The 25,619-nt window shown below is 26.6% G+C and overlaps 1 protein-coding gene across 2 annotated transcripts; it reads right to left on the minus strand.

Annotated features, from left to right (window-relative positions):
• Window positions 1-268: 268 nt before the first annotated feature.
• On the minus strand, window positions 269-24,822 carry LOC100204756 (magnesium transporter NIPA2). 2 transcript variants are annotated; one of them, XM_065813767.1, is made up of 6 exons: window positions 24,717-24,822; window positions 19,635-19,802; window positions 16,301-16,357; window positions 15,453-15,543; window positions 2,461-2,621; window positions 269-997 (listed from the first exon to the last, which is right to left on the minus strand). In XM_065813767.1, exons 1-6 carry the CDS (start codon window positions 24,724-24,726, stop codon window positions 393-395), a joined length of 1,092 nt encoding a protein of 363 aa, XP_065669839.1. In that variant the 5' UTR covers window positions 24,727-24,822; the 3' UTR covers window positions 269-392. The 2 variants fall into 2 exon arrangements, with proteins under 2 accessions (XP_065669839.1, XP_065669840.1); XM_065813768.1 differs by having other exon boundaries at window positions 19,635-19,815; window positions 24,717-24,790.
• Between the last annotated feature and the right edge of the window lie 797 nt (window positions 24,823-25,619).

The raw sequence follows: 25,619 nt of genomic DNA on the forward strand, positions 1-25,619 counted from the left end.
AAACTAAATAACCTATTAAATTGTAACTGTAAACAATAAAAAATAAAAAAACAAAATGAAAATTTTTTTTTGTATACAAATGATAATCTGTCTTTAACAATTAAAAAAATTTACAATATGTAAAAATCCGAAATAAAAAAACCATAAAATATGTGAGAAATAAATAAAAGACACTAATGTATACAATAAATGTATACAAAAACTTAATGCAATCACTTTCATTTTCAAAACTGCACAATAAAGTAAATAGAAACTGAGCGTGGATTGCTAAAAAAACTTTAATCACAAAAATATTTTTATCTTATAAATAAGGAATAAATTATAAACTGATACCGTTTCAAAAGTATAAAAATATTAAAAATTGACTAATTCCTAACTGATTCAACAAAAACTTAAAATTTGCTTGTTAAATAATTATTCGATATGTTTGAGTCATTTTCTTCATCACTTTCAAGTTCAGTTATAAGTACATTGGCTTCACCATCTGTTAAGTTTTTTGATATTGTAACAGATCCATACAGATCTTGAAAAGAAAATTTTATATCTTTAAAAGCATGTAATAAGAAAACACCAATTATTATAGTTAAAAAACCACAGACTGATCCTAAAGCGTCTTTTGCATTTAACTTGGCCCATTCCTTATAAAGAATGGCAGATGCTATTATAGCAAATGTTGTAAACATCACATAATAAATAGGTGATACAATTGAAGTGTTGAATATATCTAATGCTTTATTAAGAAAATTCATTTGAACCATGATGCATAAAGCTCCACCAATGAGCAACATCCAAGCAATTGGGTTAGAAACTTGACTGTTATGTGCCAGGGTTTCTTTTATAGCTATGCCTAACCCTTTACAAGCAGAAACTGTTAATGAACCAAAAAGTGAACATATTGCAATATAAACTAGAATGTTTGTTTTTCCATATTTTGGTGAAACGTAAATAATAAGAAATATTGAAATAAGCAACACCAGCAGTGTATAACCAATGAACACTAAAATGTTAAAAAAAATTATTCAACCTTTGTTTGAACACAATTTTATTTAACTTTTTGTGTCACATGAAAACATGTGTCACACGAAAAAAAAACTCTTATTCAAACAATTTTCATATAAAAAAACTTTTAATAAAAGATTTCTTAAATTCTTATTAAATTGCAATGCTCTAAACAAAAAGTTAAATTTTGTTTAATTGCTAAAAATAAAAGAACTAAAACTTTTTTCAGCTAGTTTAATAAAATTTACTGCCTAATTTATGTTTGTGCTATATACTATGCCATTTATATTAGTATTTAGCCTGATAACATACAAAAAATTCTTACTATAAAATCACTATTTGAAAACAAAATTGAAACAAATTCAAAAAATTTTTTAACATAACAATAAGTTTTTTTTCAACCGTAAAAAAATGTTGCTTTGTCTTAACTTTATTTAGTATCTGATTTGCATTTTTAACTTTAATAATTTGTTAACCTTAATTTCATGACAACTTTGAAAATTTGTTGATATGAGAAAAAAAATTTAACAAGTTTCAGTAACTGTGTTAATATGCATCAGCAATGCAAATGTTTCGTATTAAAATATTTATTGCTCCTAACTGTATAGTATTTCATATATAAAAGTTGGAAAGAAAAATGCCTAAAAAGAAAAGTGTACATTTACATTTTTTCATCTTATTTAAACAACTCATGTTTTCTTTATTTTATACATAAAAAAAACCTGTTTTCTTATAAATTATAATAACTAAGTTTATTTTGATTTTTTTATTAATTTGTTATAAGATTTAAAAAATCTTTTGTGTAATCAACCTTTTGATTTAAAAGTATCAACTCAAAATTGTGCTATATTTTTTAAAGTAAAATAATTTTTTATAAATTTCCAAATATAAGCATATACATAAAAAAAAGCAATAATAAAAAAAAGCAATCTTCAAGATAATAGTTTAATCGAAATGAATATATATATAAGTATCACATATATATATAAGCAAATTTTTCCACTAAAAATTTTGACATAATGTTAAAACAAACAATAATTAAATAAAAAAAATTTTATCAAGTAATTTAATATTGCTCAACTTTTTTCAAAAAAGTTATTATATATAACAATTTATAAAAGGAAATAGATCTATATCAGTAATATATTCAAATACTTTAAATGTGGATATTTATGATATTTTAAAAACAATACAATGTTAATATATCAGTGAAACTAATTCTTCAATATACAAAAATGCAATATACAAAAATTGTATATTTATTGTGAAAAATATATTTTAGCAAACAGTAAACTCATACATTTTTTAATACAATAAAATATTTCAAAGTGTTTTAATAAATTAAAACACTTTGTTATGTTTTTTTAACCATCAATTGAGATTTATTGTTGATTAAAAAGATTTAAAAAACAAAACAAATTGTGTATAATAAAGAAACTAATTGTTTATAAATTATCTCACAAGGATCTCTTAACTTTGCAGAAAGTTCTTCCATATCATTAACATTTTCTTCTGGAGGGGCATGAATAACTAACACTGTTGAACCAATCACACACAAAAAACAGCCAACTTTACCATGTAAATTTAATCTTTCTTTTAACATAATTGAAGCAAGAACAGCCCTGCTAATTTATATATGTATTTGTATGTATATATATATATATATATATATATATATATATATATATATATGTATATTTATTTATATATATATATATATATATATATATATATATGTATGTATGTATATAAATAAAATACTAAATATTTATATTATGGTGGTCCACATACCATTGACAAAAAAGTTTTAACTAGTTAAGTGCTCTTAGTTTTTTGTGTTCCTTTATGTCAATAGCTTTCAACAGCTTCGGGAAAATTTGGATCAAAGCAAAATACCAACAACTGAACTAAGAAATACTATTTGGAGATTTTAAAACTCATTAGGTAGTCACTAGAACATTTGTCGCAATTAAAAGAAGAGTTGCTGCACAAATAGTTAAAATTTGGGCAACATATCAAAGTTTTATTTGATATTAGTCACCATGCATAAATTCAATTAAAACTAAAAAAAAATACCATGGATGGGTTGAAGAAGATATGTTAATAGTTTGCATGAATTTGTTTAAATTGACTTAAATTTGATTTTTTTTTAATTGAAGTTAAAATATGCCATGGGTGGTTTGGATACCAACTTGTCCAAAAAAGAGAGAAAAACAAAGAGTGTCTAAGGAGGTAAAACAACAAGCCAATAAAGTAGAAAGAAAGAACGAATCTGCAATTACACCAGAAGCTAGTCTCTTCAGCAATTCCGAAGCTAAAACATCTCAAGATAAGGCATTTGGGGAAAAACACACACCATCTTCAATAAGGCTCTAAAACATGGAAAATTAAAAGTAGTATAAGTAGAGCTAAGCATATTTAATACAGGTTGCAGCAATGCTGATTTTTTGCTGAACGAAAAGTTCAGCAAGCTGTCAACATAAAGGTTTTCTCTGTGGTGGACAAGAGAAAGACAATTGTATTGCAATTCTGGTAACAGGTTGTCACAAAAAGATATTTTGATATTGCTATCAATGAATAAGAGATATTGCTAACCCTGAATTGGACAGGGAACAGGAGAACAGTTGGCACAATTAACAATTGCAAATTTACCGTAGGGGAATCTGATAAACAGATTGCTGGAAAATCATTTTATACCACAGAAAGTAGCACATTTCATATAAATGATTCTTGTATTTTACTTGAGAAAATTTACAACTGTGGATCTGTCCACAACTGTTACAACTGTGTCCAGCCTGTCTGTGTAGTTAATTAAAAATATATTTTCATTTTATTTATTACTACATTTCAATAGAAAAAATTGAACAATAATGAAACTTTCTGATCTTTGAGGCAGTTCTAAAATAAACACTACACCAAAAGTATTTTCTATGACATATTTTGTAAGCAAAAGGAACACAAAAAAATATGAGCGCAAAGGTTTTGACATGATTCATTATTTTAACCACTCTAATATATATATATATATATATATATATATATATATATATATATATATATATATATATATATATATATATATATATATATATATACATATATATATATATATATATATATATACATATATATATATATATATATATATATATATATATATATATATATATATATATATATATATATAATATATATATATATATTTTATATATATATATATAAAATATATATATTCAAAGGATATAGTTGATCTACTGTACCGAAGCCCCTGGTCTGCTGCCAGGGGCTTCGGTACAGTAGATCAATTATTTTACTACTGAGGGATAGGGAAGCAATTTTTTCTTTCATTATTCTTTGTGTTTTTCTTGCCTATGCTATAAAGATAATCAAAATTAGTAAGCAATTGCTGATCTATATATATATATATATATATATATATATATATATATATATATATATATATATATATATATATATATATATATATATATATATATATATATATATATATATATATATATATATACATACACACATATATACACACATATATCCCTTCATGCAAGCACAAATTAGGTGCTTTCCAATGTCACTTTCAATGAGTGATTTTATCAAACAAGTAAGAAAATGGACCAGGACAACTTCATTTTGAAGCATTGTTCATCCCTATAGCCAAAACGTGTTAAAGGTGAATCAAATAGGAAAAGAGAATTTACTGTAAAATATTTTGTTACAAAGGCTGTCTCTTCCTCTATAAGAATACCAGTTTGAAGGAGAACATTTTTAGGAATATTAGGCATAAAAAAACATGGACTGCTTGGAGTTATCAGTAGATATCACAAATCTGGTATTTCAGCCAAAGAAAGTAGAGGTGGAGACAGGAAAGCAAAGAAATTTGTTGAGAAAAAAGAGAAAGTAAATAAATTCATAGAATCATTTTAAGTTAGTGAAAAGCACTGCAGATCACACTTAAAATGTAGGCAGTACTTACCAGCTGAACTCTCAACTGCTGCAATGTGGAGGATGTATAACAAAAAGTGTGATAGTCAATTAAAAGTTACCAAATGGTTTTTTACTAATATTTCAATACAGAGTGTAATCTAGGTTTTGGGACCCCTAGAGTTGACACCTGCTCTGCTTGTTCTGAACTTAAAACTAGAATCAAAAATATAAAAGATCTCCAAGCCAGAGAAAAAATAATTTTAAAATTAAACATCCATTGCCAAAGAGCTGATGCTTATTTTGACAAGCTGAGGGAAGAAAGTGATGACCTTGTTACCCTCTCATTTGATTGTGAGAAGAACCAAGCCTTACCTAAACTATCAGATCAAGCTGCATATTATAAGAGGCAGCTCAATTTTTGTAATTTTACAATTGTAAAAGGGAGCTCTCTTAATACACTATTGGATAGAGGGGAGCTATCTAAGGGATCAAATGAAATTGCATCTGCTCTTTATTTTTCTCTGAATAATTTAAGCATGTCTAGCAACATAAAAAGAGTCAGATTGTGCTGTGATGAATGCCCTGGGCAAAATAAGAATACAGTAATGATTGGTATGATCAGTTATTGACAATAACTGATCATACCAATCATTACTGTATTCTTATTTTGACTCTACAATAAAGCTCCTCCTCATATTCAAACAGTGGAACTGGATTTCCCAGTGACAGGTCACTCCTTTATCCCATCAGATAGGGTGTTTGGCACCATTGAAAAGGTCATCAATAAGAAAGAGATCATTGTTAGCCCCAAAGAGTATGTGGAGGTTATTGAAAAACATTCTGCAGTTTTCCACTTAGTAGAAAATTATGAAACTTTTGATTGGAAAAGTTATTTGAAAACAATTTAAAGAAATAATGTTTCTTGGCATTTCAAAATAGTTAGTTGTAAAAGAACCATTGCGTTAAAAAGACCAAGAATTATTTACGTGAGAGGTGAACCTTTTTATACAGTAGAAGTTAATGCTTTTAAGTCATTGACCAAGAAAGGTAAAAATTTTAATTCAATTAATTTACCAATCATTCATTCACAAATTAAAATTAACCCAAAGAAAATAAAGGATGTAGAAAAGTTATAGAACTCTCATTATGGTGTTGATTGGAGACAAGAATAAAATTTTGAGTTTTACAATAAAATCATACCTAATGAAGAAATAGATGGCATTGACTCTGATCAGAACAGTGAATCAGAAGAAAATAATGAGCTGTGCTGTGGTGAAGATGGATCATCTGATGTTGATGATGTTGATGTTAGGATTTAGTAATTTAAATTTTGTGAATTTGAAACTATTTTATTGTAAAGAAATTTTTATTATGAAAATGACTTGCCTTTTTAATGTGTTTTTTAAGGTGCATATAAAAAAAAAAAACTATATAATTTTTGTCTTGCTAATTATTATATAAGTAAATTTAATCTTTTAAATGTTGTTCACACATGTATTTGTGGCCTATACATGTCAAGCAGAAATTTTATGTACACCATAAACTTATTTAATAACACCTGCCGGCTGAATGCACCATATATTATATTGAAACTTTATAATAAAACATATTGCAAGAACCATAATAAATTTCTCATTAAAAATTTTTTAGTGTTTTGTTCTTCTACTATAAAACCCAGGTAGTTAAAAGTTATATGACATGTGATGCAGGCATTTCTTCAATTTTTATGACCACTAATAATTAGTTACGCTATTGCATTTTAATAGAAATTTAATGCATGGCAAAAATTATTTCAAAATATATTTAACTTTTTGAAAACATTAGCGGGCTATACTGTTAAAAAATGGGGGAGAGAGTTTTCTAAAACTGTTCATAGATGGCGTAAATATACTAAAAAGCGTTCCAACAAAATTAATCACAAAACAATTAAAACTTTGTCAAAATGTGCAGTGGCTGGATCAAAACCGGCTCTTTTTTTAAAAAAATGCCCTTTAATTAAATATTTCTATTCAATGATAATCACAATTACTGATATTCACATAGAAAACCATTCATTAGTGACTAAACATGAGATGTATATGTTTTTTTTAACTTTTTTATTTGCACAAAAAAAAAAAGGTGTATCCAGTAAAATTTGCTTTAGTGCAAAGGGCCGGTTTTGAAGCTGACGGTCTCATATATATATATATATATATATATATATATATATATATATATATATATATATATATATATATATATATATATATATATATATATATATATATATATATATATATATACATACATATATTTTTCCTGATGAACCTACTGATGGTGAAACACAGTGTTAAAGTAATCAAAAATTAGATAAGTATTTTTACTAATTGTTATATATATATATATATATATATATATATATATATATATATATATATATATATATATATATATATATATATATATATATATATATATATATACATATATATATATATATATATATATATATATATATATATATATATATATATATATATATATATATATACATACTTATAAACTATACATTTTGAAAGTATTTATATATATTATATATACATACTTTCAAAATGTAAGTTCAGTTGCAAATTTCAAAAAAAAAAATTGATAAGCAAAGCAAGGGTTTCCACAAGGCATCAATAATCATTGATGGGGGTAGCATGCAATGTCTTTAAAGCAGAAAATGTGACCTGCAGCACAATGTGACTACAACTACTAATACTGCTACTACTACTACTATAAATACTACTACTCCTGCTGTTGTGATAACTTAAAAAAAAATCTATATAACAAATACCTATGTCAATAATTTTTTTGATAAATAAATTACAAACCTATTTAATTACTTCTAAAAATAACTACTTAGCTAGAGTTGTGAAGCCACTATTAATGGTTCCACAACCATTGACTCCAAAAAGTAAAATCTAATTTATTATTATTTATCATATTAACTAAAATTAAATTTATTTGATATTGGGTCATTCCATGTCAAACCAACCCAAAAAAAAATTTTTTGGCACCATACCATTTCAGATTTTGATGATTTTAGGAATACAAGCTTATATTAATGAAAGAAAACTTCACTCTAAATTTTAGGGTCTGACTCCTTACGGTTTCAGAGATATTGATACTCAGTCCCAATCTCTTTTTTGATTATATTTTTCGGAGCTGTTTTCTTTTTTTTTAGTTAATTACATAACACAATTAGCTTTAACTTATAAAATACTTGCTCAAAAGTGTTGAAAATTTGTACCAAACTATTTTTTAGAGAGAAGAACTCAAAAATGATACCTAAAACACTAAAAAATTAAAGCTTCTTTATGAAAATTTAATTTCAAAATGGTGTAACACTTTTATAAGTGTTTTGATGCCCTGTACAAAAAAAAGTATATCTTGAGATGCATAAAAGATACGATTCTGAAATTTTTTCCTATGGTTCTATATATAACAAACTCCTTATTACAAAAAAACTGCAGCGTTTTTTTTTTTTAATCAGATTTATTTGCATTGAAAGTTTTATAAAAAAATTTTGAAAAATTGTTATTTAATAATGAAAAAAAATTGTATACATGTATTTTTGCATTTTAGAATCTCAGGTACAGTTTTAATATATAAACTTGTTTGCATTTCACATAAAAGATCTTTACTTTATACAACCTTTATGCTTAATGAAGGATTAATGTCTATTTACAACATTATTTTAGGGAGAGGAACTCGAAAATGATGGCTAAAACACTAAAAAATTAAAGCTTCTATATGAAAATTTAGTTTCAAAATAATGTAAAGTTTTTTGATGCCCCGCACGAAATGTGTTTATCTTGAGATGCCTGAAAGACATGATTATAATTTTTTTTTTTAATGTTCTATATATAACAAATGCCATAAAACAAAAAAACTACAAGGGTAATCTTTTTTAAATCAGATTTATTTGCATTTAAAATTTTATATTTCTAAACCCTAAATATATTGAAATTCCAAAATAAACCATGGAAATAATTGTAATAAAAAAAATTAAAATAAGGCAATAAGAATTAACAATTTTTAACAGTTTCATAAAAAATTAGTTCTCTGGTTTAAAGTTTACACAGCTTACACTTCTTTAATGCTTTGATGATCAATTTCACTGATTTTGTATTGTCTTCCTGTGACAATTGTTGGAATATTAATCATTAAAAATAAGTTTGCTGATGGAACCCAGCACACACCATCTCTAGAAGGCTGGCAATATGACCTTGAAGGGTAAAATGGATGCATGAATCTAATCTGAAAGTCTTTAATTTCAAGATCAATATCTTCCACTAGTCCAATCTATGGGTTGTTATTATAAATCAAACATCCAAACATTTCAATGCTTATATTAGGCAAACAATATTTAATAATCTCATCAGTTTGAAAATTAAAAACAAATGACTAATCTTTTTGTTCAGAAACAACTTTAGTTCCAATTTTTGTGTTACTTGTTGGAATGAAATTGTGATAGCTGTGGGTGCTTGGTAACGTTTTTGTTGGAAATCTTTGAAAAAAATTTCAATTTGAGTTATCATGTTTGACTCCTTAGATGCGTATCAAAAACTAATTCCTATGATTTCATTTTGGTAAAAAAAAAACATTCCAGATGCTGTAAGTATGACTTGTTGTTGCTCAATGAAGGCTAGCAATTGAAGTTAGTCTTTCAACAGTCCCACCAAAACTATTATAGGGTGATTTACCATGAGTTGTTGCAAAGAAAAATTATAGACATTTCATAGCAAAATCTTGCCCATGGTGGCATATATTCATGAAGTGTTCGAAATTTTGTACTGGCCAGCACACCCATCTGAAAAGTAATGAAAAGTTTCTATTTGATGAGAAATATTGCTTTTAATATGTTCCATTGATAACTTCATCGCATGATATACCATATCTACATCGTGCAGTAAATCATCTGAGATTAAACATTGAATCAAATTTAAGGACATTATTTACTTTATAATAAACAACTGTAGTAGTATATATTTGTTACAACAAAAGTAAAAATAATTGACAAAATACAAATCATAGATTGTCAGATTACAGTTAGTTTTTGTGAAGCTCATATTGCAACTTTCACTAAAGAAAGCTTTAAAACTGTTGACAGTTGGAGATTACTTTATCTGGTAACATGTTCCATGCACTGGCAATGTGATTGTTAAAAAAGTGGAAACAAGCTAAATTATTGTGGTACTTTTCACGGTGAAGTCTTTCTCTGTGATTTGCTCTTTGGTGGAATTGTGATGAGAGGAAAGTGCCGGTTGACTATGTCGATGTTTTTAATAATTTTATATTTTTGGATGAGGCCACCTCGTTTACGACGTTCAACAAGAGAAGACAGGCCAAGTTGTAAACATCTAGACTATTAGTCTAACTTTTTCAGTTTGTCTGGTATTTTTGTGGCACTGCGCTGTATTAATGCAATAGTTTGTTCATCCTTCACAAAATGAGGGTTCCAAGCTGGAATTGCAAACTAATGTAAAGGATGGATGTAGGTGGAATAGAGTTGTTTCCATAAAGAAGTATCACGAGATTAGAAAGTGTGTTTTAGGATGTCTAGCATTTGATTTGCTTTAGATGAGGCAATGATGGATTGGGTTTCTACTTTAAGATCATTGGTAATTTGAATTCCCAAGTCACGCTCAGAGGTGGTTGCTTCCAATGTAGTTCGAGGTGTTATTGAACAAGGGCCTAATTCCTCCATTAAGTACTTGAAAGGAGTTTTTGTTTTGGCCAAAGTGCATGACCTTGCATTACTTTGCGTTTAGCTCCATGAGCCAAGATTTAGTCCAATGAACAATTTGGTCAATATCTGATTGGAGTTAAAGTTGAGCAGCAAGTGAGTTGAAAATGCTTAGGATTTTAGTGTCATCGGCGTAGATCTTACAACTGTTTTCTTTGCTTATTACATCCGGCAGATCATTGATGAAAATGACAAATAAAATTGGACCCAAGACTGATCATTGCGGAACTCCACTTGTCACAGGTAACCAATTTGATTGAGTATCGCCAAGGATGACTCGTTGAGACCTGTTGAGTAGAAAAACTTTTATCCAATTGAGAAAATTGCCTTCGATTCCATAAATTTTTAATTTGTAAAGCATTCGTTGATGTGGGACTTTGTCAAAAGCTTTAGCAAAATCCAGAAATATGATGTCAACTGGTAGCTTTCTGGCAATATTTCCAGTCAAGAAGTCCATTGTTTCAAAGGAGATTTGTAATGCAGGCTTTTTTCTCTAAAAATCCATGTTGACTATTTGATAAAAGATTGTTTGATTTCAGATGCAGCACGATTGCCTTTTTTAACTAATTTCTCCATTATTTTACATGGAATCGAGGTGAGGGATATTGGTCTGTAATTTGATAGGTCGATTCTGGAACCCTTCTTAAATAAAGGTGTTACATTTGCTTTAAACCATGAGCTTGGAATTTCACCATTGTCAAATGACTTTTGAAAGATGAGAGTAAGTGGAGAAGACATTGAGGTAGAACAAAAGTGTAAAACATTATCTACACCAAGTGATTTAGATATATCTAGTGCTGAGAGTTCCATTAGAGTTTTGAAAGATATGCTATTGAGGATTGTGTTAGTTCTACGATCAAAATGGGGAAGATTGTCATTGGATGGCTCTTTGCTGAAAACTGAGTGAAATTGATTGTTAAGTGAGTTGGCTATTGTAATTTTGTCAGAGCTGATGATCTCACTGGAACTGGTGATTCGCATAAATGAGATCTGATTTATTACAGAGCGTTTACTATCTATGTATGAAAACAGTCTTTTAGGGTTACGCTTATCATTGGCAAGGGAAATTTCGAAGGATTTCAGAGAAGAACGACATAATTTTTTAACAAACTTTCTAGTTTTTCTATATTCCCCAACCAGGGATGTGATTTTCCATTTTGAACTAATGTTACGAGCCCAGAGCAATTTTTTAAGACGAATAAGAGATAATAATTCTTTTGTCTTCCATGGTTATTTTTTGGGGGATGGTTTGTTCGGCATACGAGGGATGAATTGAAGACAACATTCATTGTATTTGTTGAGCCAAAGTTGGTAACATTGTTCTACATTTCAGTCTTTAAAAATAGATGACCAATCAACCTTATTGAATTCTTTGTTGATTTTTTTGTAGTTATCAAGCTTGTATATAAATTTAGAGCTGTTGAAATGTATGCTGGAAGCCAGTTTATAATGTCAGAGGATAGATACTGATCAGACAAACCAATTGGGCAATGATACTGATCAGACAAACCAATTGGGGGACCGATTTTGATTTTGCTAGCACGATATGGAGATTCACATATGATGAGATCAAGAGTGTTTGTCTTAGGGCGATTAGCAGGTTTGAAAGTAGGGACAGTGACGATTTGGTGAAGATGACAATCTTGAAAAAGAGAGACAAATGAGGAACTGAGACCAATTTTACTAATAAGTTTTAGTAGTCCAAGTAATCTCTGGGAAATTGAAGTCACCGGCAATGATGATACCATTGTATTTTTTAGTCGATATTAAAGTTTTGGCATGGAAAATAGCACTTGAAATCTCTGAGAATGCCGGAGGCTTCGATGCCGGAGGATGGAGGTCTATAAATGCAGCATAGGAGCAGAGTTTAATTCAGAAGCATTATTTCAACCCATAATTTTTCACATTGTAGTAGGGACTCCTCTATTTGGTTTGAGATGATTTTACTGTTTGTGTATATAGCTACATCTCCTTTTTTGGATGTGTCAATGCATTTGATTTTTTTGCTGCCGATGACAAATCGATGACAAATCGAAAGGGTTTGTCAATTAAACCTTTTGCCAATAATTCTGCATTTTCTGTAGCATGCTTTTTGTTTAAGTTGTTGAATGTTTCTTGTTCAAGAGGTGTACGGTTTGGATGAATGTAGACAGATTTTAATTCGTCTATTGAGGCAAGTTGCTTTGCATTAAATAAGAGATCATTGTGGTGCTCATTCGAGTCAAACTCAATGATGATCAATTCATTTGGTTCAGCTGCTATTGTAGTTAAACTATTGTTATTGTTGATCTTTTTTGTGAAATGCCCAACAATTTTAAAAGCAACATTATAGTTAAGTTTTTTGAACATACTTTGAACTGAAAATAGCCTCGGATTATTGTCAGAGGATTTTGGAAGACCTGCAACTATAGGTCTTTTTGATTTCATTTATACAATTTTGGCATTTTTGTTGACTGGTGTGATAATTGCTTTATTGGCTTCTGAACCATGTTTGACTGTGCTTGCCCAGTTAAGAGTTATGGTTAAGCTCGGAGATGCTGACTTTGGCTGTTGAAAAAGATTTGCTTTTAGAGTAATTTGTCAGTTTCAAAAACAGATACACAGGTGAGAAGTATGCTGACTGTGGCTATTAGTTTTGATATTGTAGCATCAAACTTTTGAGAAGCAGCAGGGTAGGGTGTAATGTTGTAGGGTGTAATGTTGTAGGGTGTAATGTTGTTTGTAGGGTGCAATGTTGCTTGAATTTTGTTCCAATGAAAAATTTTTACTTCGTCCTGTACAACAAACTCATAACTTTCTGAAAAATCACAAAGGACAATGACCTCAGTACTACTTAACTCATTTTTTAATTTCTATAAAAAATCAGTTTGGAAGCTTTGCAATGTAAGAATGAACAGTAAGTTTTTGTAACTTATTTATTAAAGTATTAATTAAGCTACTTGATTTCTGTTAGTCTTACTAGCACAGATTGGTCTGTTGTCTTCCATTGTTTGTAATCTATACAATAACCATGATCTTCATCATTATCTTCTTGAGAGTAGAATTCATTTTCAAGATAATGTCTTAATATAGAATCTTCTGGACACAAAGGGCAACAATGTTACATGCAATTCTTGTTAGCCCTACTAAAAATAAATCAATAAGTTCATGATAAACCTTGGATAATTCAACCGCACTAATTATTAATCAGCTCACACTGTAATGCACCATATTGGACGATTTGAGCAACAGAGAGAAAAACAAGTTTTTATATCAGGATAACTAATTTTAAACTTAGCATACAGTAAATACACATAAGTACAAATGAGATATTTTATTTTTATTTTTTCAGGGAAAGATAAAACACCATTTTTCAGCAGCAGTTTGCATGATATCTGCACCATATAATTAGTAGCACTAAATTCTTTTTCTATACATTTGTTAGGCCAAGGTATTGGAACCAGTAGTATTTAAATTTTCTGCTTCCATTTGAAAGTTAACATTTTTTCTTTAATTTTTCCTGAAAGTATATCCATATCATTAGCTTTTCATTTGACTTCCTCATATAACTTATTGAAGTAATCTTCTTGGCTTAACTGATCAGGATCTTTATTTAAAGTCCTTGCAATACCTAACTTTACTGTATTTTCAACATGTAACATTTCTTTTTACCGAGAGCAACTCTTGAGTGACTATTCACAGCATGCGTTTTGAGAGAACTTATGTTCATAGCCATCAAAAAAGAATTTTAAAAGAGATTTAAGAAATTCATTATCTTCATCTTCATAAATCTGGCTGCTAGTCAGTTCTCCTGGTCCATCATCCTTAAATGACATCAATTTAATTATACATTATGGACATCTTTTCTTTATTATATAATTTTATTTATTTATTAATTCAATTGAACATATTTCTTTATCATTAATATTTTTATATTATTTTTTAGTTCTGTAAGAAATATTTTTAAAATAATTATTTGAAGATTCTTAAATAGGAAATCCTTCATTAAACTTGAAGATTATGCAAAGTGAAGATCTTTAATGTGAAATGCAAACAAGTTTATATATTAGAACTGTACCTGAGGTTCTAAAATCTTTTTAAAACAATGCAAAAATTAATGTATATAATTTTTTTTCATTATTAAATATCAATTTTTCTTATTTTTTTTATAAATCTTTCAATGCAAATAAACCAGATTCAAAAAAGAAAACCTCTGCAGTTATTTTGTAATAAAGAATTTTGTTATATATAGAACCATATGAAAAAATTTCAGAATCATATCTTTTAGGCATCTCAAGATATACTTTTTTTTGTACAGGGCATCAAAAAACTTATAAAAGTGTTACACCATTTTGAAATTAAATTTTTATAAAGAAGCTTTAATTTTTTAGTGTTTTAGGTATCATTTTTGAGTTCTTCTCTCTAAAAAGTAGTTTGGTACAAATTTTCAACACTATTGAGCAAGTATTTCATAAGTTAAAGCTAATTGTGTTATGTAATTAACTAAAAAAAAGAAAACAGCTCTGAAAAATATAATCAAAAAAGAGATTGGGACTGAGTATCAATATCTCTGAAACCGTAAGGAGTCAGACACTAAAATTTGGAGTGAAGTTTTCTTTCATCAATATGAGCTTGTATTGCAAAAATCATCAAAAGTAACATAAATTGAATTGAGCTGGAATGACCCTATTATATCCAAAATTAATATAATATTAAGCTTTAAGAAGACCATTAATTTTACAAGTAAATGAGACATTACCTTACAATAACACTAATAGCTCCTAACGGAGTAACAAGTATGGCAGGAGCAAATGCATAAGCAGTAAAGTTAGCAGCCTCACCAACAACCACTAAAAAGATAAGCAGTTAAGTTAGCAGCCTCTCCAGCAACCATTAAAAGGATAACCAGATAAGCTAGCCAACAATAAAATATAAAAAAATATATATTTACAGATTAATATATTTACAGACTAAATGTCTAGCTGTAGTAAAATGAAAATAAAATTATTTACATAGTGCTCTGGTAAAACATTTCTGAAATCACTACCAAAACAACATACAGATACAAAAAATAGTGATTAATGATAGGACACCAAAGGATACTGGACCCCAATAGTAATAGCAGCAAAAAGACAAAACAAACTACCTAACAAGAAAACTTTATGAGTGCTACAATTAGCAGTAAATGAAAAAGACATGTGGTTACAATAATTACTTAAGTGATATACACACTACACATGGCCCACTTTAACACTATCTTGCTAAATTAGATGGGCTATCATTTAATGCCACATATGTAGCACATTAAATTTGCTTGTTGATTAGCATAGTTTGAAAAAAAATCTATTTTAAATCCTGCACATATATATATATATAAATATCTTCTATTCCTATATAAAACTATTTAAATTTATTAGTTAGATTGAAACGATGTTAAAAATATTAAAAAATAAATACATACATATACATATATATATATATATATATATATATATATATATATATATATATATATATATATATATATATATATATATATATATATATATATATATATATATATATAAATATATAATGAATGCTTCTATAATAAAAAACTTTATTGACTTGTAATAAGACCAATCCACCACATCCATTCTTTTAGATATGCATATCCACCTTCCCCTACAAAAAATAGATACTTAGCAATTTAATGAAAATAATTTATTCAAAAATCAAAATCTTGCACTTGTAAATACAAAATTTATTATTTAATTAGCTCTTTTTATTAATATAACAAATGATTGCTTCCACTTTAAAGGTCTATATGATCAGAGCATTAAAAAATGTTTGTCATTGCACACAGGGCATGATGGGATTAGGCTAAAGCTTTTATATTATATTGATTACCATGTCTAATGCTGCATTAATACATGTATTTATCTATTTTTAAACATCTTCACTTCCAAAAAAGCTGCAAACAACCACTATTACAGATGAAATTTACCAAACTGGAACTGCAAATTTGAGATGATATCAAATTTGCAGTTCCAGTTTGGTCTTCTAATGTGAAAGGAGATGGTAATGCAATTAATAGAGTACAACATAGAGCATTTTTCCTTTTTTTATCTACTAGTCTTAAATGTGAAGATTAGTTGAATTAGACTTGACAGCTCTGAAATAAGAAAAGGTCAGGTTCAGTATCACCATGATACTGAACCTTTCGTCACCTTGCTACTGGTTACGTAATTCTATACAGCCTGCTCTATGTCCTACTGCCATATAAGATTCACTTTTCTAGACAAAGACTATAAGAAGTCAACTCTGGAGAAGTTAATACTGGTGTCTAGGGGCTCTTAGTTAAATAACGGATCTTTAATCTTTACTCAACCTCAGCCTCTGCAAACCAGGGCATAGTCTCAGCTTATGCTTTTTTTGTATGCTGTTAGTATCTTATAAGGAGCCCTTAGTTATGATATTAGATTAATTAGCAGGACTGAGGAAACAGCATATCTCATATCAATGATCAAGTCAAGTTCACTTATAACTTAAAACATAACTAATTTTATTCAAGTTAATAATTTATTAGATATATCAAAGATGCTTATTGGATTTAATCAATTTTTATTTGTTCAAAACAATTTTTAATGCATTAACAAAGTGCGCACAAATTAATGATAATTAATATGCAATGATCCAATGATTGCAAACTGTTATCTATTGATACAAAATAGTGAATCTTTTTTAATTTAGTTCATTACATATATTTACTTATAAAAAAATGTATTAACTTGAAGAAATTAAATCATATTATTGGTGTTGTTAAATGCACAATAAAAAATGAAAACTATAATAAACATAGAAATTAGATTATATATATTTTAGCAAAACTTAAAAATTCTTTTCAAAGCTTTTAAGTGTTTTTAATATGCAAATAAACATTAAGGAAAATTTAACTTTATATTACTTTAAGGAAACTTCACTTGAAGGAAAATTAAAAATTAAAAAAAAAGGAATGCTTTTGAAGAAACCAATCATGTTTAAGCATGGTTTCTTTGAATATAATTGCAAATGCATTCATTTGAAAAAAAAAATTGAATGCTTTTGTAAACGCATGCAAAAACCATGCTAAAACATAATTACTTTCTTCAATAGTGTACATAGTTTATTTACTTAAAAGCAATGCTATTGAAAAAAAAAAGTATGATTTTTTTTTTAAAGTCTTAAAAAATGAATTTTTAAAATTTTAGTAACTAATTGTTTGTTATTTTAAATGTGTTTTTTAAAATAAGTGTAAAACTATCAATCGCATAATTATTTGGAAAAAAAATATGCTGAAGTAACGCCTTCGTTTTGAAAATTTTTAAGTAAACTCCAACGTTTGCTAAAGCTATAGTAAAGATACATACTACCTCAAATAGTGGTTGCTTACACTAATTTACTCCCAACGTTTGCTAAAGCTAAAGTAAAGATACATACTACTTCAAATAGTGGTTGCTTGCACTACAAAAAAATATGCTGAAGTAACGCCTTCGTTTTGAAAATTTTTAAGTAAACTCCAACATTTGCTAAAGCTAAAGTAAAGATATATACTACCTCAAATAGTGGTTGCTTACACTAAATTACTCCCAACGTTTGCTAAAGCTAAAGTAAAGATTCATACTACCTCAAATGGAGCCTTGTTGGGAGTAAATTAGTAAAAAAAAAAATACTTGATCTAATGAGGCAAACTTATGAATTATATCAAAGTGATAAATAGTTCAAAATATTTTCCACTTGTTAAAAACAGTTTAACAGGTCAATGCTTTAAATGTTATTAAAAATTTGCCAAATATTGTTCAGAGAAACATTTCTTTTTAAATAGAATTGCGGATTCACAAAAATAAACTTTTTATTAAAGTCATAACAGCAAAAAGTGTTATTTGTTATTATTAGCTTTTGATTGTTGGTTGTGTAGCAATCAAGTATTACTGCTGTCATGTGTGTAACAGCACACTCACTGTTGTCCATTATATCATGAATTGCTATTACTATTACAATAAAAATGTACAAAAAACAGAAAGGAACTGACATAATGAATACAGTCACCCAAAAATAATTTCCAGAAAAATTAGTCAATACAATATTATTGCATGTTAAAACATTTGTATTAAAGTGTTATCTTTTTGTAATTTTGAACATAATAAAAGCTAATGTTTCTACTGAAAGTAACTTTTAATATTACAAATATATAATTAGTCTTTAGGAAACAGTTTAAAATCATGAGCTACACTAGAGAGCAAAAGATATTAAAGAAGAAATTTTCATATTGGAGAATAATAATTTATTTATTTAGAAATTTATATTAACCGTTTTCACAGCAATTCAAATATGTAACAACACACTACTCTCAAAATACTTTTTAAAATTTTTTTAAAAAATAAATTTTAAGAATCTTTTTTAAATATAAAAAAAAAATTTGGTTAAAAAATTACAAAATTTTACTAAACTTTAAATTAAATTCATAAAAGATTTGGCATTAAAAAAAAAATAGTGGTGACATTATTTGACCTGACTATATTTCTTTTTTCAACATAGCCAGGTTATATATTGAGCATTATATTTAATAAACTTGTCATTTTTATTTAGAACTTATGTCACATGATATTAACCTGACCTAATTGATTTTGTGGTTTCAAAATATTACTATGGTGGCTCTAATCTTTTATTGTTCTTTATTTTTCTTTTAATCATTTTATATTGTCATTTAAAGTTCTAGATCTTCCCACTTTACAATTTCTTTTTATACTACACATAAACTATTGTGTCAGCCATAATTTTAAGATGCAGCTACAGCATAATAATGCAATAATAGTTACCATAATGATCGTCATCATGATAATGATTGTTATCATCATAATTAGGATTATAACTATCATCATAACCATACTAATAATAAAAAAATAAAAAAAACATCGCTTACCTGCCCTTGAACCAGATGTACGAACTCGAAGCAATCCTTTTTTTTTAACAATAAAACTTGTACCAATAAATACACATGAACTAAGTGCTAATGCAAGTCCTTTATAATAATCTCCATAATTAATTTGTGATGTAGCCATCATATTGATGGTAGATAATGAAGTATTGGCTATAAATATAAGCTAAACAATATATATAGGAAAATTATTTTAATGCTCTTGTTTCTTTATTTTTAAAATAAGAAAACACAATTACTGTGAGTAATAAGTTAAAAACTGAATATATGCATATTTGAATTAACTCTACATTTTCTAATAAGAGTTTATTAAAAGGACCTTAAGCACCCTTGACAAATATTTATTCAATAAATTTTAAAAATATTTTGATGCTACTCCTGATTTTTACTAAGGTTTTCTTTTTCATCTACAAAATCATAAAATGAGCATAATTCTGTGAAAAAATATGGACTTTTTTATAATTTCAAAACCTTTTTAAAAAAGAATAATAATAGAATGAAAAAGCAACTGTCTAAGCAAAAAAAAAAATTTATTTGATTTTTTTGCTGATCCTCATAAATAATCATCTGCTTAACTAATGTTACTAAAGTTATTTTTTAGAAACTGCGTTTAAAATTACATAAACACAGCAATTTTTAGAAAAATTGGTTGTCTATGTAAAAAAAAAAGAGCATAAAAAGGTAAAGTAAATTGTGAAACATAGTAAATAAGATGTGTTTAATCCAAAATTAGGATTTTGTTTTAATGATAATGCCATCATTTTGTGATCATATATCTGCTACATTTATTTATACTCACTAACAAATACTTTTGATAAAAGATTATTAAAAAAACAACTTTTCTATTTCGCTAGTAAAAGTAAGTTTACTTATTTTGCTATCTATATGATCTCCACATAGTTGAGATCATTTAAAAAATTAAAGTTTATTTTCAGATTATTAATATTTATGCTTTTTTGCTATTTATGCTCCAAAATTATTTTTGCCATATATGCTCCAATAAATCAGACTCAAATTTATTTTGTTGTGTTTTGGCACAATAAATTGGGGCAAATACTGAGTTGTTTAGTTGTCAATAAATCGCTACTTTGTTTTCTCAATTTTCGATGTGGTTTTTTATTATATTTTATACATAATTACCAAAAGTAAACGCCAAAATTATAGTTACAGCAGGCCTTCCCAGGAGAAGCGGTCGGTCGGTCGCTTTGAGTGACCACGCATATATATATATTTTTTGAGAGTTTGGCCACGGTTTTTTAGCATATATTAATGACGCATTTTTAAAAAGGCGCTGAAAAAACCTAACTAAATTGTCGTATTATTTTATTATTTTTATTCATAATTTATTCCTATTATTAATATAAAAATATGAACATAAAAATGAAATATATATATTTATACTTATTTATAAAAAAAAAATTTTTCTCATTACAATTTTTTTTTTTATGTCTAGTAAACATTAAAAAAAAAAATTATTTATTTATATTTATTTTTTATTTATTTATATTATAATTATTTATAATATATTTTTAGTTATTGATTTTTTCAGCAACGATATTTGAGACAAGTCGAAAAAATAAACAGAAAATGTGACCGAAAACTTTTTTAATCAATTTTGAAAAATATGCTCTGCCGACGCGGGATGCGAACCCGGGTCTCCGCAGCGCTTTTTAATGTCTTAACCGAATGAGCTAAACATTCATATACTTATCAAGAACCTTGTAGATAATAATTCTTCTAGAACTTAGAAGTTATTTTTTGTAGAAAGACATACTTATGCGAAAAAATTTAAAATTCAAAAAAAAAAATGTAAAATAAAAAAATAAAAATTTGTTATAAGAAAAAAAAATTCAAAAAAAAAATATATATATATATTATTTTTATGTTATTATTTCCTTATTAATGAAAAGAATAAATTATTAAAAAAATTACAAAATAATACAACGAATTTAATTTGATTTTTTCAGCGTCTTTTTAAAAATGCGTTATTTTTAATATATGCTAAAAAAGCGTGGCCGAGTTATCCAAAAAAAAATAAATATCCGTGTTCACTCAAGGCGTGCGACCGCACACCTCTCCTGGGAAGGTCTGTACAGTATTTTTTTTTTTTTATATGTTGATCCAAGGTATTAGAAATTAATAGGATATTAGAAAGTTATCTGACTTATATATATGTTACAATTATATAAGGACTGATCTTTCTTATACAAAGACACAGTTAAAGGCTTAACAATTTTTGGGGCCACAAAATGGGTTCAAAAAATGTTTAAATTCGCTCGGGTTTTTAGATATTTATTATTAAAAAACATTACTTTCATGATTGTAACAAATGCTTTTCCCAATTATACAATTCTCAAAAATACAATTCCCTTTTGGACAATTATTAACATTTTGTAAAGTTCTATTTGCACAATCATTACTGCACTATAACATTCTCAGAGATTAATTCTCCATGAAGGAATTCTAGAATGAATGTATATACAGGCCTTGTTTTAAAGCTTAAACTGATTATATAAAAAAGATTGCATAAAAATTACATTTAATATTCATGCATTTACAAATGTAACTAGTTAAGTAAAAACAAAGAAAATTTTATTTTTATTATTCTGACTTTTCCATCAAAAAATGTTCACCAAAAGAAAAAAAAAAATGTTCACCAAAAGAAAAAAAAAAATGTTAACACTTAAAAAGAAATGTTAACACTTAAAAAAAAATGTTAACACTTAAAAAATAAAATCATAAATGAAACATTAAAAAAAAGTTTATTTATCATCTTCTAAGAGGCAAGAATATTTATTTAGACAATTTCTTATAATTAACAATAAAAAAAATAATTGAAGAACTAAAAAAATAAAATGAAAAAAATAGTACACGTTAAATTTTGTTTATATTAGTGCCACTTTTGATATTTTAAATTTTGTTTGTTTTGTAATAATGATTATTCATTCAAAAAAATGAAAAAACAATAATTATTAATTTATTATTAAAAAATTTTTATTATTAAAAAAAAAAACTTCTTTTGTGAATATAACTCTTTTTTTTTGTTTTATAATTATTTTTTTGCTTGAATTTACGCTTGAAACAATATAGCACTTGCAATGTCTTTGTTTATATTATTTTATTTTACGAAAAATAATAGCTTAGAAAAATAATATTTTATAATAGCTACACCAGCTTTATATAATTAACGGATTGTGCGATATCAAAAAAGTAAAAACAGAAATTTCCGTATAATTTAGAAAGAATTTTGATTAAAAAAGTTATTTGAATTTAAAAAACTTTTTTTTTTCCTCTGCTTTTCTTCGTCCTTTTTTATTTTTTTCAAAAAAAATTAAATTCCTTGCAAACATGTTATAACCTATAACACTGCATCAAAAATATTCATAAAGTTTTTTTTTGTCTTCAGCCTTAAGATAAAAAAAGTTGCGCTTTTACTTGTCTTGAATAAAGGCAAGTGAAAGCGCAACAGTATATATTTTTAATAAATAATACTATGAAACTTAAATCTTTGTTAGTCACAAAAAAAAAGCACTGGTTAAGTAATAAACTTGAGTTTTTTTCTTGCAGCAAGTAATATTTTTTGTTTGTTAATAACTTTTTAAAAGTAAAAAATCCTTATGTGAGAAGCCAAAATTTTGTAAATCTGGCTCTGGCTATAGCCACTATTTAGTTTTTTAAAATCCTAATCTTTAGGAAAATTTCAAAGTGAAATAAATATAAAAACTTGTTCATAATTTAAAATTTTTGCTTTTGAAACCATTCATTGCATTGTATAAACCTTTTATTGTTTTGTTTTGTATTGCCTTATCTTTATTTTTTTTTTAATATGAAATTTGAAAACCGGTTTTTCAAAAAGTTGATTTTTGTACAAATCCTATATGGATTGGACTTAAAAAGCACTTTAATTAGTTTAGACGCTCTTCAATGTCTAAAAATATCAATGCAAATATTTGCTAAAACTTATTTGATTGCATTTATTTTATGTTTAAAGATTTTTTTCACTAGCCAACATAACATTTAATTTATTTTTTAAATAATGCATGTAAATCTGATCTTAACAGAACCTTTTTCTTTGTTCCAATTTAGTGCCACGCTTTTTTCTGTATTTTTAAGAGGGGCATGAACAATTCTTTAGTTTTCAATTACCATAGAACAATTCTTTAGTTTTTAAATATTTTATAACAACTCTTAACAAGATGACTAAAAACTATTTTCAAAAACTAAAAAGAGTGCATATTATACAATATTTGATGTATATATATATATATATATATATATATATATATATATATATATATATATATATATATATATATATATATATATATCTGTGTGTGTTCAGACAAAGTTTTACTAAAATAAGATATATATTAATAATATATACCTTATTTTAGTAAAACTTACACAGATATATATATATATATATATATATATATATATATATATATATATATATATATATATATATATATATATATATATATATAGAGAGAGAGAGAGAGAGAGAGAGAGAGAGAGATACATATATATATAAATATATAAATAGATATATATATATATATATATATATATACATATATATATATATATATGTATATATATACATATATATATGTATATATATACATATATATATATATATGTATATATATACATATATATATAATATATATATAAGAAATACATATATATATAAATATATATATATATATATGTATGTATATATATATACATATATATATAATATATATATATATATATATAAGAAGTACATATAATATATACATATACATATATATTGCATTTCTTTAATTTTAGACTATTAGTATAGCAAACTGGTGGCATTTTTGTTTTTAAAATGTGTCGCAATGCTTTATTAGTGCTATAATGATAGAGCAACCATACATGATTATGCAAGCAACATTCTTGAACAAATAGATGCTGATAAATCTATGGTGTTCATCATTCAACATTTTTTTATAAATTAGAATTTTTATTTTTTATAGAACTTTTAATTTGAGACACAGTTTTATGATACTAAATATAATCACTATTGTTAAAACTTACATGTAGTCATGGTTGAGAAATGCCTACATCTCCAAAATATTTCCGTTAATCGTTAATTTATTTCGGATAAAACATTCCTAAACACTCGTACTCGCTTTGTACTAGAATTGTATGCATTTTTAATTTATCCGGTATGAATGCTAACTAGAGTAAACCAAGCTACCGTAAATTTTTACTTAAAGTTTTGGAACTTTAAGTTTAGACAGAATAATTATAAAATTTAGTTTTGACTGTTTTAAAAATTTCTTGATATTTCTCATTTCTTTTCTGACAAGTATGTAATTTTTGACAGACAAGTATGTAATTTTGTTATTGTCATTAATTTTATCTGGTACCTTATTTTTTAAAAAAGGTGTCTGTGTTCAAAGTAACCCCTATGACAGTGAAACAGATCTATTTTGGACAAACAAAGTCTATTGAATACTCAAGCAGACTTCATCTAAGTTTTGCTTAAAAGAGTTCTGCTTAAATGTTTTGCTTGTTTAATAAATTTTTTGTTAACAACTGAATTGTTCGATTGAACAGAAGAGTTCGTTTGAAGACTACTGGTGTCCTATAGATAATCTTATTATAACAATGAGCAGTGCTCGAAGTGGGGCGGGATGCGGTGGGATGCTATCCCGTCATCTTTTTATAAAGTATAAACCATCCCGCCACCTTTATATAACAATGATTAGGTAGGATGGTATTTATAATTTACCGAATACCATCCCATAACCTTTTTTCTCCACTTCGAACACTAACAATGAGTATTCATCTGAATTATCCCAGGACAGAGATATTGTATATCAAAGGTAGAGATTAGCTTTTAAATCTCTAATAAGGAACAAAACTAATGCTGCTGAGTAAATAAGTAACAAGATGTATTAAAAATATTTAAATAATACAATATCATTAAAAATT

This window comes from Hydra vulgaris, chromosome 12 (assembly GCF_038396675.1).
Source record: "Hydra vulgaris chromosome 12, alternate assembly HydraT2T_AEP".
Lineage (NCBI taxonomy): Eukaryota > Metazoa > Cnidaria > Hydrozoa > Anthoathecata > Hydridae > Hydra > Hydra vulgaris.